The 16,478-nt window shown below is 40.2% G+C and overlaps 2 protein-coding genes and 1 pseudogene across 2 annotated transcripts; 2 read left to right on the top strand and 1 right to left on the bottom strand.

Annotated features, from left to right (window-relative positions):
* Positions 1-1,973: 1,973 nt before the first annotated feature.
* Positions 1,974-3,170, bottom strand: LOC142533256 (protein SOB FIVE-LIKE 5-like). Its single transcript, XM_075639946.1, has 4 exons — positions 2,646-3,170; positions 2,513-2,557; positions 2,289-2,349; positions 1,974-2,173 (listed from the first exon to the last, which is right to left on the bottom strand). Exons 1-4 carry the CDS (start codon positions 3,015-3,017, stop codon positions 2,145-2,147), a joined length of 507 nt encoding a protein of 168 aa, XP_075496061.1. The 5' UTR covers positions 3,018-3,170; the 3' UTR covers positions 1,974-2,144.
* A 2,312-nt stretch (positions 3,171-5,482) lies between these two features.
* LOC142532518 (uncharacterized) lies at positions 5,483-6,568 on the top strand. Its single transcript, XM_075638797.1, has one exon. The coding sequence runs from the start codon at positions 5,483-5,485 to the stop codon at positions 6,566-6,568; it is 1,086 nt and encodes a 361-aa protein (XP_075494912.1).
* Positions 6,569-13,717: 7,149 nt separating this feature from the next.
* LOC142532517 (exocyst complex component EXO70I-like) lies at positions 13,718-16,154 on the top strand (annotated as a pseudogene).
* The last annotated feature ends 324 nt before the right edge of the window (positions 16,155-16,478 follow it).

Genomic DNA, 16,478 nt, shown 5'->3' with positions numbered 1-16,478 from the left:
TCTCCGACAATTCCTAGTTATCATTGCCGTTCCCGTCAATTATTCAACTTAAAGTTCAGCTCTCTCAGAATGTTTTACGAAAATGAAAATTTGAACTGCAGGTGAGAGAAGATTGATCAACGAACATAAAAAATTCCAAAAATTCGTACAAGAAATATCTTCTTCATTAACCTTGACAGGATTGATATTATTTCAAACTGTAAATGTTAGCATGGATCGTACAACAATACATGTGAAGGCATGTACAAGTGCATGTTACATGTGCCGTGTGCGTGTATGGAATAGAATCGGAAAAATTATAAAGAAAGCAGCCCATTCAATAAAATTTATATAGTGAGAAATATATAAAATAAAAGTTTTTATCAAAAAAAATTAATTTTACAAAGTCTCCACACCAAAAAAATCATTTGGCGATACATTTTTTCCTCCCTGAATTGTCCTTTCTAATTTAATGTAATATGCTTTAATACGACCATTGTTATGTTGGACACATTTTAAATCTTAATCATCTAAAATGTCATTAAATCCAATTACGAAAATCATCAACACTTTCATGTGAGTATATTAAGTTTTATAGTAAATTTCTTTATTTAATAATCAAATCTTTTAAATTCTGAAAATAATTTTTTTGTTGAGACATTTTATTTTTTGGGTGTTTTGGATATACAATTTTGTAAACGAGTGGTTTTTTTTCCTGGTAATTATACCAATTATATATATTTAGTCAATATCTCACCCCAAAAAAATCATAAAAAAGAATAATGGGGCATTAAAGAAGACAAATATTCTGCTTTTGTATTTTTTGTGTTTGTTTATTTATTGTTGTAGTAGTTGTGCTCGCACATATTACACGTTTGTATTCTTATTAGATGCTACCCGGGCATTTTCTTTTCGATTTGACAAGATTTTCCACAACAATTGTACATATTATTATTATTTTTTTTTTTTAAAAAAAACGAACTCGATTAAAAAATTTCCTCTTTTCCTAAATTCGTGCCTACATTATTTCGCTGTACGGTAATTTGTTTGATATCACTCCATTGTGATATTATTCTCAATTATTTGGGTACTATGAAGTGAGAGCTTGTTAGGACTAGGAACACAGCTGGGAGGCATTGTCTTTTTCCTAAAATTTGAGCAGTTGGGCTCTAATTTCTAAGGATGCAAGAACTTCAACACATATTTGGAAGAATCCAATCAAACCCAAATTCATTCAATATTCGCATCAATAATATTAATAAACAGATCATTGAATCAGTGTGTAGCTTTCCATGAGTTGTGATGTGGCGCCATAAAATAAGTAACTAAAAAATATTTATAAATATGTAAAACTTGTAAATCAAAACAAACCCTGCCCTACCAAAACCGTAAATTGTGACATTTCTGTTTTGGGGGGCCAAAAATTGAGTTAAGTGGCACCAATTTTACTGACTTCATCATGAGAATTGTCCCATTTAAGTTGGTAAAGCACACGTCAATAACTTCTTGGCTAGGCTGTCAATTCTTATAATAGAAAGGTTTTATTCTGTAATTATAAGCATTTGCTCTATAATTATCTATATATGTGGTCAGCCAGCCCACAAGTACTTGTAGTAGTAAATATTAATGTTGTTATGGATATGATATTATGTGGTCTGAGTTAGGGAAAAAGGAAAAAAAATGATTCTACTATATATGTTGGCCATGCGTTTGTTCTTGGATGAGCGATAATTAATTTTATACCTCTATTCATATTCATAATTATGGGTTCTCGTATTGAAATAAAAACTCATAATTAAATTTAATTTTATAAATTTTCTTTTCTTTTTCATACCACTAACATTTGGGATGGATAGGGATAGGGTTTTTTTGCTTTTACATGAGCTTGAATTATATCTCTCTCCTTAAGAGAAGAGGTTTATTTCACTTCATTATTTGTTCATGATCGCAATGAAGTCTTAAAAGATTGTTTTTCTCCTTTTTTTTTTGGGCGTTTAATTTGGCTAGGTTTTATATTTCAGGCTTGTTCCCTACTGAACGGGCAGGAACAAATTAAATAGCAGGTAGAAATTAAAAATTTGTTACAATAAATAAATGAAGGAGATAAAATTATAAAGATCCTTAAAATTCAACTGACATTCCGTCAACATTGTTCTCTCCACTTCTTACTGCTTCTTTCTTCCAAGTAAAGTGCCTGACATGTTACAAAAAGGACGCAGTGTATATAAAAGATTATATATATTGTTACCTCCGATCCCAACCTCTTTAAAAATATTATTGACATCAAAGAATCGGTGAAAATTACGCACTTGATTTCCCTTTTGTAGAAGATTTGAAGAACCCCGTGTGCTTCTTCGTAATTGGTTCGCCCTGAATGATTTTTAGAAAACGATGAAAATAGTTATGACAGAAAATAAACTAGACTGTACGTGCCACATAAATAATATATAGTTCAGAAAAGTAACTTCTTAACAATAAATTTTCTATTCTGATCAAGAAAATGTTCCTAAACAACAAAGTGAAAAGTTATTACCTCGGCAGAAAATTCTTGCAAATGACCAGAAGGAGCCAGATTGTCCTGATATTCAATCCCAACATGGCAAAATTTCAAAAGGGCAGATAGAAAATTAGCAAAACACATTGTTTCGTCTATTTCTTGAACTTGCCTGCGCGAAATTTGGAAGTGGAGACGTGGCAGTGTCATTCAGGCCAAAACTCTCTTGCTTTTTAACCCTCGTTAGCTCTTTTGCTATACTCTTATTCTGCTTACTCTTTCTCTTATTTTCAGGCATTGGAGATTCATCATATCCATGAAACAGCTGCAGATTCTTGCCACCTGCATAGTTTTCGTGTTCTTGGAACTGTGGAGGGCCTGATGATGCATCCGAAACCATGGATAAATCTTCATCTTCTTGGTCTGGATTCACATTTTTAACCAAAACCCTGGTGTATTTATCAGTGAAATTTGATGTTTGATCCAAGTACATAGTCCAACCTGATTCGCATCCACTGCTGCATTCAGAATTCGATACATTCATTGCTTCTTTTAAGTGAAGAAAACTGATATTTATTTGAGCTAGCTGTGCTTCTTCTTCTTCTTCTTTAATATGTATTTATAAGAAGAATTATATAAACACACATCCACATGTGAGACCAAATTAAATGAATCACACCCAAATCCTAGATTATTTTTGTCTTTGGCTCTGCCCTTTTGCTCTGACACTGTATTATCTAATTTGAAAAGAATTTGAAACTTGCCAGTTGTCTGGGTCACTGATGGGGTTTGGGGTGGCCTTTGACATTTTCTGGGAGGTAAGTTGTAACAGTACTGCTAAACTAAATTTTAGTAAATGTTAAAAACTGTTAATCGCTTTTTATATAGTTTTGTCTACCTATTGTAGGTTTTGTAAACCTATCATAGGTTAGCATAAATTTTCGCTTTGTTTGCTTTTTTTCGATTTTGATATTCTATTTTATCAAATTTAGTCTTAATTATTTTTTTTACAATTTTAGTTCTTTTCAATCAGGAGTGATGATGTATCATTACATACGTCAACTCTACGTCAAAAAAACTAAAATTACAAAGAAAACAAATATATAAGACCAACAATGTAATTTCTTTTATACAAAATATATGTTTCTTTGTTTTTTATTGTGAAGATATTAAAAAAAATAGAAAGATTATGGTTTCATATTAATTCTCAAGCAACACCAAATATCTCATCAAATAAAAAAATATATTTACAGCATCTGAATGTTATCATCCTGGCAAGATTATTTTTAAAAAAAGGATATATTGATATTTTTTGTTATTGACCACCGTAGAGTTAGCTTTTCCTAACTTTTTGACTTAATATATTAGATTAATACTTAAAATGACATTAATTAATTAAAGAGGAGGCTTAATTGGTATATATATATATTTTAGAAAGAAGCATTTTTCTTGTTTTGTTTACTATATTAATATACATTTCAAAGTCATAATCAAACACCAACAACAATTCATTTACCATATGTTTGTATTGTGTCAACTGTCAAAAAAATTGTGCGGTGTTAAATAGGTTAGTGGATTAATTATGCATCAGATATATATATCCAAATGACGTAATGTTTGGTATTACTGACATTTTCATATCAATACTCCGACAAAAAATAAATAAAATTGGCGAAAAAAAATGACGACGACGAAATTTTTGTGATGAAAACAAAATATAATTACTTATAGGACCATTATCACAATGTGAAAAATTTATGGGACTAATTTTTGTAATTTATTTTTATATTATATTGATTGTCGATCGATTGTGGACCCCACTAGCGAGGAAAAATATCATATCTTACCAAATATACGTACATTTGTCTCGTATAAATTTAAAAATATGTACTTTTCAATTTCATATTTTTTAGCACGTGTATGTAATGAGTGTCAGAATTTAGTTTGGCCCCTCAACTAAATAAGAATATATTATTGGCCCCTTTTTATGAAGAATGGGCAAACTGTTTACGAGCTTAAAGTAAAGGGGTGAGACTTGAGAGAGATATATATAATAAACCCGTCATCTTTCCACAAAATTAAATGTTATATTGTTTATCGTAATAAGAAAATTTTGATCCCATTTTAAAAAATAATGAAAGTTATAGATGCATTGAAAATTTATAATGTAATTTTAAACGTTGCTAATACAATTGTTAGATTAATTTTTTTTGAAAAACATGAAACCACAACATTTTGATCACTTAATTGTTTAATATCTCTAGATTTTATTAATATATATATCCAATATTTAGTATTTTTATATTCTCTTAATTGAATATATATATATATATAGTTGAATAAGCTACCCCGATGGTTACGTGTAACAAGGGCATAGTAAAACCAAACCGAGGGGAATATCGTGTTAGCCAACCAAATCCTTGATAGGTGTAGGCATGCATGCACCCCAATACCCACACGCGTTGCTGCATCTACCCTTTTCCTTAATGGTGCAACAAAATGCGAGCCACCGCTTGATTGGTAAACATCAACTCTTTCTTTCTTTTTTTAAACTAACCCGCCCCTTATATATTTAATTTATTACTCATCCGACTCAATAAAATTAAACAATTTTTTGTCCTACATGTCGAGTGATCGTAATAATAATTTATTGGTAGGATGAAATTAATATTTATTATGTTAAGAAGCCCCTCTTTTCCCTAAATTCATGTCAAAGTTCGAACCAAGAAAAAGGCAGTTCCTTAATTTTATTTGTTCACTTTCACACGCAAGAAGTAGACAAGATTATGGGGTGTGATAATCAAGTGTAGTATTGAAATCCCACATGGGCTTCTCTTCATTCTTAAACACGTACCCACCGTATACCTCCAAGTGTCGAGTTTACTTGATGTTGCCGCAATCTCATTCGCCGATATTCTTCTTAAAGTCCCCTCACACTATTCATACACTGCACACCCAATTCACACTCATCACAAGATTAATTTGATTTGGTCATTTTTGGATTAAAAAATGATTCAAACGATTAATCCTTATGCTTCTGCAAGAACTGCTGAAATCATGTCTAGGTATAGGCCTATCGCTCCAAAGCCTGAAGCCCCTTCAAGTAGTTCTATGGCTGAGAATAGTGATATTCAGAACGGAAGTGAACAAGAGAATTCCGGCATGCCTCAGAGTATAAGAAAGTCTGCGTATTTGAGGGATGTGTGGGCTCATCTCCAAGCCCGGCCGACTCGGACGCGGAAGAGGGGCCGAAGTGCCGCCTTTCCGCCGCCACCTATGAAGAGATCGAGGAGTGGTTTCCAGGGCATCTCTACTCCTTTTAAGATTACAAATTCACCCTCTAAAAACTTGGCCATGCATGGATTTTCTCTAGTGCCGATTAACTGCGGCCTGGACGCGGCCGTGACCACCTTGGCTGAGTCGGTGGCGCTTCCTATTCTCAACTACACCTCCTCGGACGAGACCCAGATCCCGGTTACTGGGAATGAGGGAAAAGATCGGGTTTGCAGCAAAGGAATAGATTTGAACATGGAAGCCGACGAAGGTCCTAAAGAATTAGATTTCATGCCACAACTAAAACAGCCTGTGAAGTCAAATATCATCACACCTCAGCCAGTTCGACCCATCGGCTCCATCATCTTCGTGAAGAACATCGGCGATTATACAGGGCTGCACGCCGCCACTGTAAAGCTACCGGAGGAGGTGGAGAAGGATATCGAGGGGGATGCAGAACCGGCCATTATATCTGATTCTAACAATAGAGTAAGAGTCACAAATGCTGCATACAAGGAGATGGTAGGCCAGCCCGAATGCTTCTGGCTGGACTGTGCGGCGGCGTGCGGCGGCGGGTGCAAAAGAATTGGTGGCGAGGTTTTGCTTCAATTTTGTGGGGATTCAGAGGTGAAGATTATGTCGATGCATGGGTTTACAAGCCAAGTTGAGATTGTGTGGGAGCGTGAAGGGAAGAAGATCTGTATGGATGGTTTTTGTGATGTAGTGAAAGTAGGGTTTGAGGAGAAAAACTGCAGGTTTTTATGGAGGTTTCATACAAGTGAAGCTACTCCCAAAACTGGTTCGGATTTCGATAATATTTGAAATTTTTATGTGTGTATATATATATATGAAATACTCTTTTATGTAATTGCCCTTCTTGTATAAGATTTGTATATTAATATATAAAAGATTTAGTTATTAATATAATATTATATTATATATGTAGCGTTTGAATTAATCTTCGTCGTTTATATTGCTATGTCAATTTTTTAAATTTATTTCATGTATACAAGATGATCACGTGATCATCTCGTGTAAAAAATACACAGTACCACATGCTGTGTTTTCAACACAGAGAGATCCAAAATCCTTATTTTATATGTATATATATATACATTTCATACAAATTTGTAATTCTAAATTACAATTAAGCATTTCATACAAAATTGGATTTATTTAATCCTCAAATCTGTTGTAGCTACGTTCGTCTCTATCTTGATCTTTAGTTATGCATATCTAATGTAAATAGGGAAAACCAAAAACAAAACAGTTTGATGTTAAATTTCAGGTAGGTGTGTACAAATCATTTGTTAATTTCTTTTAATTAAATATCTAAAAATACCGGGACGTACAGTATAATTTTTTCTATTTGACTAAAATTTGAAACTTTGCTAAATTTTGAGATAAATTGTGAATGATATTAAAAATTAGGTTTCTTTGTATTTTATTTATACCTATAAGTGATTGATAAAAAAAAAAAATATTCCATTTACATAAATGAAGATGAATAAAATTAAAAATTAGTTTAATAAATAATATTTTTTTAGTTTTTTTTAATATTTTCTACACCACACACTCATAGATTAATTTAATAACGAATTTAAAATTTAAAGGATTTACGTATTTTAACATGAATTAAACATTATTATTCCTAAAAAACATCATAGGCGTCCCTTTGTCCTCATCTACATTGTCTTAAAGCGGCAATACTCCTGATACTGTATTTTTCTTAAATATTTATTATTTTTGTTTTTGGTGTGGTAATTTATTTGTATATTGGGTAAATTTAAACGCTATTGAACTCTGATACCAGCCTATAAATTTTTGTTCACACAAATAATATCTTGTTAAATAATAGTGACGATTATTATTTTTACCGAAACTTCGATAAAATTATTAGTGTGTACACACACACACACACTATATTATTAAGCTCCAAACAGCTTGTTCTGATCATAAAACGATCCTCAAATCCTCTGAGAATATGGATTCAACTTACCAAAAAATGGATGAGAAAAATGAATCAATTTTAAAAGACCTAAACATGGCCTCAAGAAGAGCAGCTCCACTCCAATCCCTCTCTGGTGATACCCCATAAGGATCCGGATCGTCTTTAACCCGGTTTATTAAATGGGAAGCCCAGATCATAGCCAGTTTCTCGGGCATTCCATTTCTTCCCGGGTCATCATCATAGCCCGGGCTCTCATGCAAGCTCCCGGGAACTTTCTCCTCGGGCTACCTCGAGAAGCGCACCATACTCGAGTGTATCGATATGGACATTCTTATCTGTCAGAACTACAGAGGTTTGGCGTGTCAGAGAAGCTATCAGAGGTAGGGTGGCTTGACAGAAAGTCAACATCAAAGGCTATGAGTGGTAGGTGTACACGAAAGTCGAAGTAATCATGATATTTCCTCCTATAAATAGCAGGTATGTTTCTCATTTAAAGCGGGGGAAAAATCCTGAGCATTGGCACTCACATATATTCGCACATATATCGCCATTTTCTCTCATCTTAAACCTGCTGACTTAAGCATCGGAGTGGCCACGCCGGACACCCCTCCGGCGCCCATTCACGAGTTTCTTTTATTGTGTGCAGGTCACGATCGAAGTCATCTACTTTGCTCATTTTCCTAAACAACACTATAAATTATTGATTTGGTCCGTTGGAGCCCCGTACCCGGCTCATCCATTTTAACGGGATCACATCATTGGCGTCGTCTGTGGGAACTTGAGCTCAAGACGCAGATATGGTTTCCATTCAAAAGTAAGTCCGACCAACTCGACACACAGATCTTATATGTGGATTTCATATGGGCTCAAAGCTCAGCAGCTATCCCTGATTGGCATGAAGATCATTTACTATGCACTCAGTAGCATACAGCTATATTAGTCACCTAATTTAGCTCAACCAAGAGAAGTTTCACTCTACTGAAAATGAATTCGGATTCAATATTTCCAGGTTAGTGATTTGATTTTTAATAAAACTAGTATAGCAGGAGGAGCAAAAAGGTTGAAAGTCCGGGAGACACGAGGCCCCGGCACATTATCTAAGCCCATGGCACTACACCCTGGCTCGTGGCTCCGCACCTCGACCACTCCCAAGTCCCGGGACATGCTCCCCGGCCCAAGGCTCCGCACCTTGGTTATTCAAAAGCCCAGGGCACTACACCCTGGCGCGGGGCTCCGCACCTCGACCACTCCCAAGTCCCGGGACATGCTCCCCGGCCCAAGGCTCCGCACCTTGGTTATTCATAAGCCCAGGGCACTACACCCTGGCTCGGGGCTCCGCACCTCGACCACTCCCAAGTCCCGGGACATGCTCCCCGGCCCAAGGCTCCGCACCTTGGTTATTCAAAAGCCCAGAGCACTACACCCTGGCGCGGGGCTCCGCACCTCGACCACTCCCAAGTCCCGGGACATGCTCTCCGGCCCAAGGCTCCGCACCTTGGTTATTCATAAGCCCAGGGCACTACACCCTGGCTCGGGGCTCCGCACCTCGACCACTCCCAAGTCCCGGGACATGCTCCCCGGCCCAAGGCTCCGCACCTTGGTTATTCATAAGCCCAGGGCACTACACCCTGGCTCGTGGCTCCGCACCTCGACCACTCCCAAGTCCCGGGACATGCTCTCCGGCCCAAGGCTCCGCACCTTGGTTATTCATAAGCCCAGGGCACTACACCCTGGCTCGGGGCTCCGCACCTCGACCACTCTCAAGTCCCGGGACATGCTCCCCGGCCCAAGGCTCAGCACCTTGATTATTCATAAGCCCAGGGCACTACACCTTGGCTCGGGGCTCCGCACCTCGACCACTCCCAAGTCCCGGGACATGCTCCCCGGCCCAAGGCTCCGCACCTTGGTTATTCATAAGCCCAGGGCACTACACCCTGGCTCGGGGCTCCGCACTTCGACCACTCCCAAGTCCCGGGACATGCTCCCCGGCCCAAGGCTCCGCACCTTGGTTATTCAAAAGCCTAGGGCACTACACCCTGGCTCGGGGCTCCGCATCTCGACCACTCCCAAGTCCCGGGACATGCTCCCCGGCCCAAGGCTCCGCACCTTGGTTATTCATAAGCCCAGGGCACTACACCCTGGCTCGGGGCTCCGCACCTCGACCACTCCCAAGTCCCGGGACATGCTCTCCGGCCCAAGGCTCCGCACCTTGGTTATTCAAAAGCCCAGGGCACTACACCCTGGCTCGGGGCTCCGCACCTCGACCAATCTAAATCCCGGTATTTGCTTTCTTGCCCGATTTTCCCATTTTGGTTATATGCACCAATATCCGGGTTTAAGTTTGCTTACATCTGGGTCACTTACTGATTATGAGGCATTTTATTCATTATAAGGATCAAGATCCCGGGTACTCATTTGAAGTTATCGGTTAAATCACAACACTTAGAAAATTTCCTAATTATTTTGTACACAAGAAATTAGATTACTCGGGTCTTTGAAGATTTATCAGGATATGACTGCAAAAATGATAAAGGGAAAATGAAGATTTCATTAACAAAAAAAAGAAGGCCCGAAGGCCGAGGAATTACAAGAAAGAGCAGGAAAAAGAAGAGAAACGCAAGTACAAATCCTATTCTATGTCCGAGTGCGCGGACCCTGGCTGATCTTCTTCGTCCTCAGAGTCTTCTTTCTCCTCCTCCCCGGCCTTTGGAAGTGATGCAATGGCTAGCCTAAAGTCTGGGAAGTTAGACTTATCCTTAGGCAAGAGCCCGGCCTCTTCAAATTGTTTGCGACATTTGTTGAAACCAGTCTTGAAAAGAGGATAAGCCCGATCCTCAACTGCTGCCTTGAATTCTGGGGAGGTGAGGAAGGAGGTCTGAAGTTGCTCCCTCTTTCGCTCAGCCTCAGCCAGAGCCTCCTCCGCGGCATCCGCCCGGGACGTCTGCTCAGTCTTACCCTCTGCCAGGGATTTATTCTTGCCTTCAAGAAACGAGACGTGTTCTTGAAGGGATTTATCCCGGACAAGACTTTCTTGTAAATCATCCCGGGCTACATCCAGGGAGGCGTGAAGGGCAGCCTTTTCTTCTTCATGGAGCCCTTTCAGCCGGGAAATCTCTCCCTGGAGGCGATCGTGGATCTCTCTGGAAGCCCAGACTTGGGGAGCCTGCCGAGTAGCTATGGCAGCTACCTCCTCGAAGGCTGATATCAGCATTTGCATGCCCTGTTTTGTAAGAAAGAGGTTAGAAACAAACAAAAAAAAAAAGAGGAAAGAAGGGTAAGGAAACTTACTGATAGAAGCCTGTTTGAGCCCTCGAGGAACCGAGGACCCAGGGTGAAGCTCTTCAGAAAAGCCTCCTCGGCAGGGATCAACATCTGCCTAATAAGATTCACCCCGAGTGCCGTAGACCCTGCTGTGAAGATGCTGGCTCGGGTAGGCTGCTCGGATAGGGAGGGCTCTTGGAGTGGCTCCTCAAGGGCCTGTTGGAGGGAAGGGGTGTTGGATTGGCTTGCCCGGGAAGAACCTTGGTCTCCTGCCTGATCATCTTCAACCAGAATCAACTCTGGGCTTGTGGTAGCCTTTCGTTTCCTCTGCCGAAGGGGGATATGATCTTCTTCATCCTCCGGGGAGCAAGGCACCTCCCGTTCTGGCTCAGTATTTGCCCAGGCTAATTCCTTCTCCCGGGCCGCCGCCTCCTCTGGTGCTTGTTTCCTCTTTTCAGCAGCAGCCTTCCGTGCTGCCATTTTCTTCTCCTTGGCTAGCCGCTCAGCCTCCCACTTTTTTGCGAAATCTTCTTGCATCTTGTCTGCATTTATGAAAAAACAAAGTGTATCACCTAAGAAACATAAATAACGAATAGGAAAGACAAGACAAGGAAAAGAGAGTTACCGGGCTGAGAGCCCGAGCCAGCCGCCTCATCAATCGCCCGATCTATGGGGTCTTCAGCCCCGGCACTCAACCCATAGGCAACCAGATTCTCCTGGGAAATAAGGATAGAGGAGGAGTATCTTTTGCCCTCTACCAAGTCTTGGCTCCGGGTATAAAAATCCTCAAATTTGTAGGCCCGGGGAAGGGTGGGTTGTTGAGGAAGGGAAGTAAGAAACTCTGTTAAACAGGAGAGAAGACCCGGGAGTCGAATATAAAAGAATCTTCCTTTCCACCCCTTCTGGGAAGAAGGGATGTCATCAAGGAACCGGGCATTTAGCTGGGCAGTGAGGGAGAAGGCATTATCTCCCAATCTACAAACGAAAAAATAGTGGAGAATAAGGGGAGTGATAAGGAGATTATTCATTTTGAAAAGAATATAGGCCGAGGCCATAATGCGGAAGGAATTCGGATGAAATTGGTTAATGGGCACGCCAAAGAATTCAGCAACCTCGATATAAAACGGAGGGAGGGGAAAACGAAGACCACTTCTGACTTGGTCCCGAAAGAAAGTGGTGTACCCGGGAGGAGGGTTATTGGCTCTATCGGAAGGACCGGGAATCAGAATGGAAAAGGCAGAAGGGATAGACCCCAGAACCCGGAGCTCCTCGTCCGCCCCTGAGCGCAAAGTGCTGCTCATTGAGGAGAACCAAGGAACTCCCGGGGCCTCAATAGAAGGATGGTCAGAAGTGCGGGCTTTGCCCTTACCCTTGTCCTTCTTCAGGACCCGTGAAGTGCCCGAAGAAGAAGGTTTAGTTTGGTGGGCTGCAGGCTTTTTAGAAGTTTGAGCAAAACGATGGCGGGGAGGAGAAGGGGGGGAATCGGAGCGCATCGCGATGGACTCATACCCAGATGAGCCTCGCGCATTGGCTCCTGAGGTGGAAGAAGTAGAATTAGACTTGGATTATAGAAAAGTAACTTACGAGTTTTTGAAGGGACTAGTTGCAGTGGTACCAGGTCGCCGGAGATAGAGGAGTTTACACGCCGGAAAGCTGAGAGGAAAATTTGCAAGAGCTTCGCCGCAAATTTGAATTTGAAATTAATTTTTGAAAATGAGGAGGGCTAGTATATATGGGCGAGAGGAGATCTCTGTCGCTAATCTAGATACACGTAGACGATCAAGATGTCCCTCGTAAATTGTACCGGGCATATGAAAGGACGTGCACGAATGTCAATATGTCAGACTTATCGGATCCTTGGAATATGAAACGATTTTCGGCGGCATAAATGCTAAAGCATGGGTAATAATGACACTCTTTGGACTACCCGATAATACTAAAGACACTATATTCAAAGCCCGAGAGATATGAGGCCCCGACACCATTTATTAAGCCCATGAAAAATAAGGTCCCGACGCCTCATTCAAAACCCGGGTTGTATCAGACCCCGGTACCCCATTTCATCTATGGGACATTTGAAGCCTCCGATGCTCTTACACACTCTAAATTATGTTTCAACAAAAGTACAAAGTATAACTGATCGGGACAACGAGTCAAGCTCTAGCCCGACTATTTTAGGGATGGGTGGTGATACTCCCATAAGGATCCGGATCGTCTTTAACCCGGTTTATTAAATGGGAAGCCCAGATCATAGCCAGCTTCCCGGGCATTCCATTTCTTCCCGGGCCATCATCATAGCCCGGGCTCTCATGCAAGCTCCCGGGAACTTTCTACTCGGGCTACCTCGAGAAGCGCACCATACTCGAGTGTATCGGTATGGGCATTCTTATCTGTCAGAACTACAGGGGTTTGGCGTGTCAGAGAAGCTATCAGAGGTAGGGTGGCTTGACAGAAAGTCAACATCAAAGGCTATGAGTGGTAGGTGTACACGAAAGTCGAAGTAATCATGATATTTCCTCCTATAAATAGCAGGTATGTTTCTCATTTAAAGCGGGGGAAAAATCCAGAGCATTGACACTCACATATATTCGCACATATATCGCCATTTTCTCTCATCTTCAACCTGCTGACTTAAGCATCGGAGTGGCCACGCCGGACACCCCTCCGGCGCCCATTCACGAGTTCCTTTTATTGTGTGCAGGTCACGATCGAAGTCATCTACTTTGCTCATTTTCCTAAACAACATTATAAATTATTGATTTGGTCCGTTGGAGCCCCGTACCCGGCTCACCCATTTTAACGGGATCACATCACTCTCCATTGCCACCAAAGCACTCGATACCCGTCAAAACCGAGCCATTTCTCCAGCCCTATCGCTCCTAGAGAGCTTCAAACTATCCGAATGCCTCCAACAGAAACTTTTAGAAATAGCCTCCAAACTGATCGTGGAGAAAGAACCCACAGAAAGACTAGAGAAACCGATCGAGTATGTGGACTGTGTCGATGAGTTTAACGAACCAATCCACTCCATCAGCCAAGAAAGTGAGTCTTCCATTCAAAACTCCAAGAAGTTGTTGAAATTCTTGAGCAGGACTAAGGCCACAGATCATTACAGGATGCTTCGGTTAAGGGAGACGTTGATCACCCTTAAGGCGCTATATGAAACCGAGGTGGATTCGATGAAGTTCGAATGGTTTGCCAGATGAGGCATTGTTGAATTTGCAGGATGAGTGCGAGAGTTTGCTGCAGAAACTTAGGCAACAGAATTTTGGCGAAGGAAAAGGTGACGATTAGAGCGAAATGGAGGTGAAGAATGGATTGGGGAGTGATTTGGAGATTGCGGTGCTCAGATGAATTTCTGGGACTTTGGCTGCAAATGATTGCCTGGATATATGCATCGATATATTTGTAAAGGTTAGAGTAACTTTCTTTCTTGTTCATTTTCCTTTAACAACTTTCGCACGTTTGCTAAGAATTGGACGTTCTTATTCTTGCTTACTAGGTTGAGGGTGAATGTTGAAGTTTACATAAAAAAAATTCTTTTAAATCCTGGTATATATGATAAATGTACTGTTGCGTTCGATTATTATCTAAGATTTTATCATAAAATCCATTCTAAAACAACCCTTTTTCCGCTACGGTTGACAGGTAAGATATAGAAGGGCGGCCAAGGCATTAATGAGACCAAGCCCAGATTACCCAAGAACATACACACCAGAAGAAATTGATCAGTAGAATGGGAGAGTTTAGAAACAGCAATTGCTTTTTGGATCCAACGCTTTGAACTTGCGGTCAAGGTAGTTTTCGTATCAGAGAAGAACCTCTGAAACATGTCCTAGGAAACATCATGGAAGGAATGGTATGGCCAGAATGCTTCATAAAGATTGCAGACAAAATCATGGCAGTCTTCTTCCTATTCGGAGAAGGTGTTGCAAGAAGCGACAAAGAACCCCAGAAGCTGTTTAAGCTATTAGACATATTTGATTCATTAGAAAAGCTCAAATCTCAATTCTCATAAATTTTTGAAGGTGAATCTGGTGCAGATATATGCTTAGGATTTAGAGAACTGGAAAAACTATTGGTTCATGCTTCAACAAAAGTTTTTTGGGAGTTCGGGCTTCAGATCGAAGGGAATGGTGATGGTTTACCTCCACCAAAAGATGGATCAGTTCCTAAACTTGTTAGATATGCCATCAACTACCTCAAGAATCTAGCAACGGATAGTTACAGTTCGCCGATGGCTAAAGCACTCAAGACTGGGTGGGCAGTTATGGAAAGTGGGCATACCATCAAATCCAGAAAACGATCAAGGAGTTACTGAAAGATGCCATTTCTAATGTCATGGAGGCCATACCACGTAACATCGAGTCCAAGAAATGCCGTTACAAGGACAAAGTACTTGCTCAAATATATACTATGAACGCCTATTTATATCTACACGAGGACTCGAAACGCGGAGCTTGGGAAGCTATTAGAAGAGCCGTACATGAAGAAATGATACCGACAAGTCGCCGAAGAATCTGCTTATTTGTATCAAAAGCAAACTTGGGGTTCTTTGATCAAATTGCTGGACATAGAAGAAATCCAGAAAATGGATAAAAGGATGGAATTGGAGTTTTAGTGAGGGGCAAAATGGAAGCTTTCCTGGCGGGATTTGATGAAATGTATCGAAGGCACAGGAATACTTACAATATCGTTTCCGATGCTGATTTAAGGGATCAAATGAGGCAGTCTTCTGTCAAGTTAATAGTGCCTGCATGCTGTAACTTTTTCGACACTTACTCGTCACTTCTGCTGCAGGTCAAGTCTTATCTTTCCCCTGATACAATACAAGGATTGCTGGTGCAAATTTTTGAAGATGGTGATAAAGGAATAGATGGAAAGTTCGAACTTGCACGTCTTCAACCGAGCAGGTCTGATCGAAAATTCCCGACGTCCTGAACTTGATGACAATGATTTATAAATAGAGTGGTTGAGCATATTTATAATTTATATCTACCAGCCCTTGAGATATTTTATGTACAGAGAGAATCTCACCGTGGGAGACGATGAATACGTACCACGTAATCATGTCCGCAGGCATTGACAAACAAACTCTAACCCCAGGCCGTTGTTGACTTGTGTTTGATGATCCGAATCCTTTCGTAAAACAGGACATGCTTTAGAGTTAATGGAATGCAAATTTGTTGGAATTCACTTTTTTTTTGTCATTTGGTATTTTTGAAATAATTCGATATTTGTAAATAGTTGTTTTCGTTTTAGAAGGATTATTGGCGTTTGAGCTATATTAGTTTCGACTAGTATCGAGAGCATAGATTATGAGCCATCTCACCGAGGCACGTCAAATACATTTTTCTCCAAGTTTTTATTGTTTTCAATCAAAATAAAACCGAAATATGTTCAATCCAATATTTTAAAAGATTTATTGTCGCGTTATTTGGTTCTTCGTGAACACTTTACTCGCACGCACAATGTGCGTGGAGAAGGCTAATACAGTGGCTATAATTGTTATCGCTGGAA

Source organism: Primulina tabacum, chromosome 18 (genome assembly GCF_025594145.1).
Source record: "Primulina tabacum isolate GXHZ01 chromosome 18, ASM2559414v2, whole genome shotgun sequence".
NCBI classification, from domain to species: Eukaryota; Viridiplantae; Streptophyta; class Magnoliopsida; order Lamiales; family Gesneriaceae; genus Primulina; species Primulina tabacum.
This window is presented reverse-complemented; position numbering and strand designations above follow the sequence as displayed.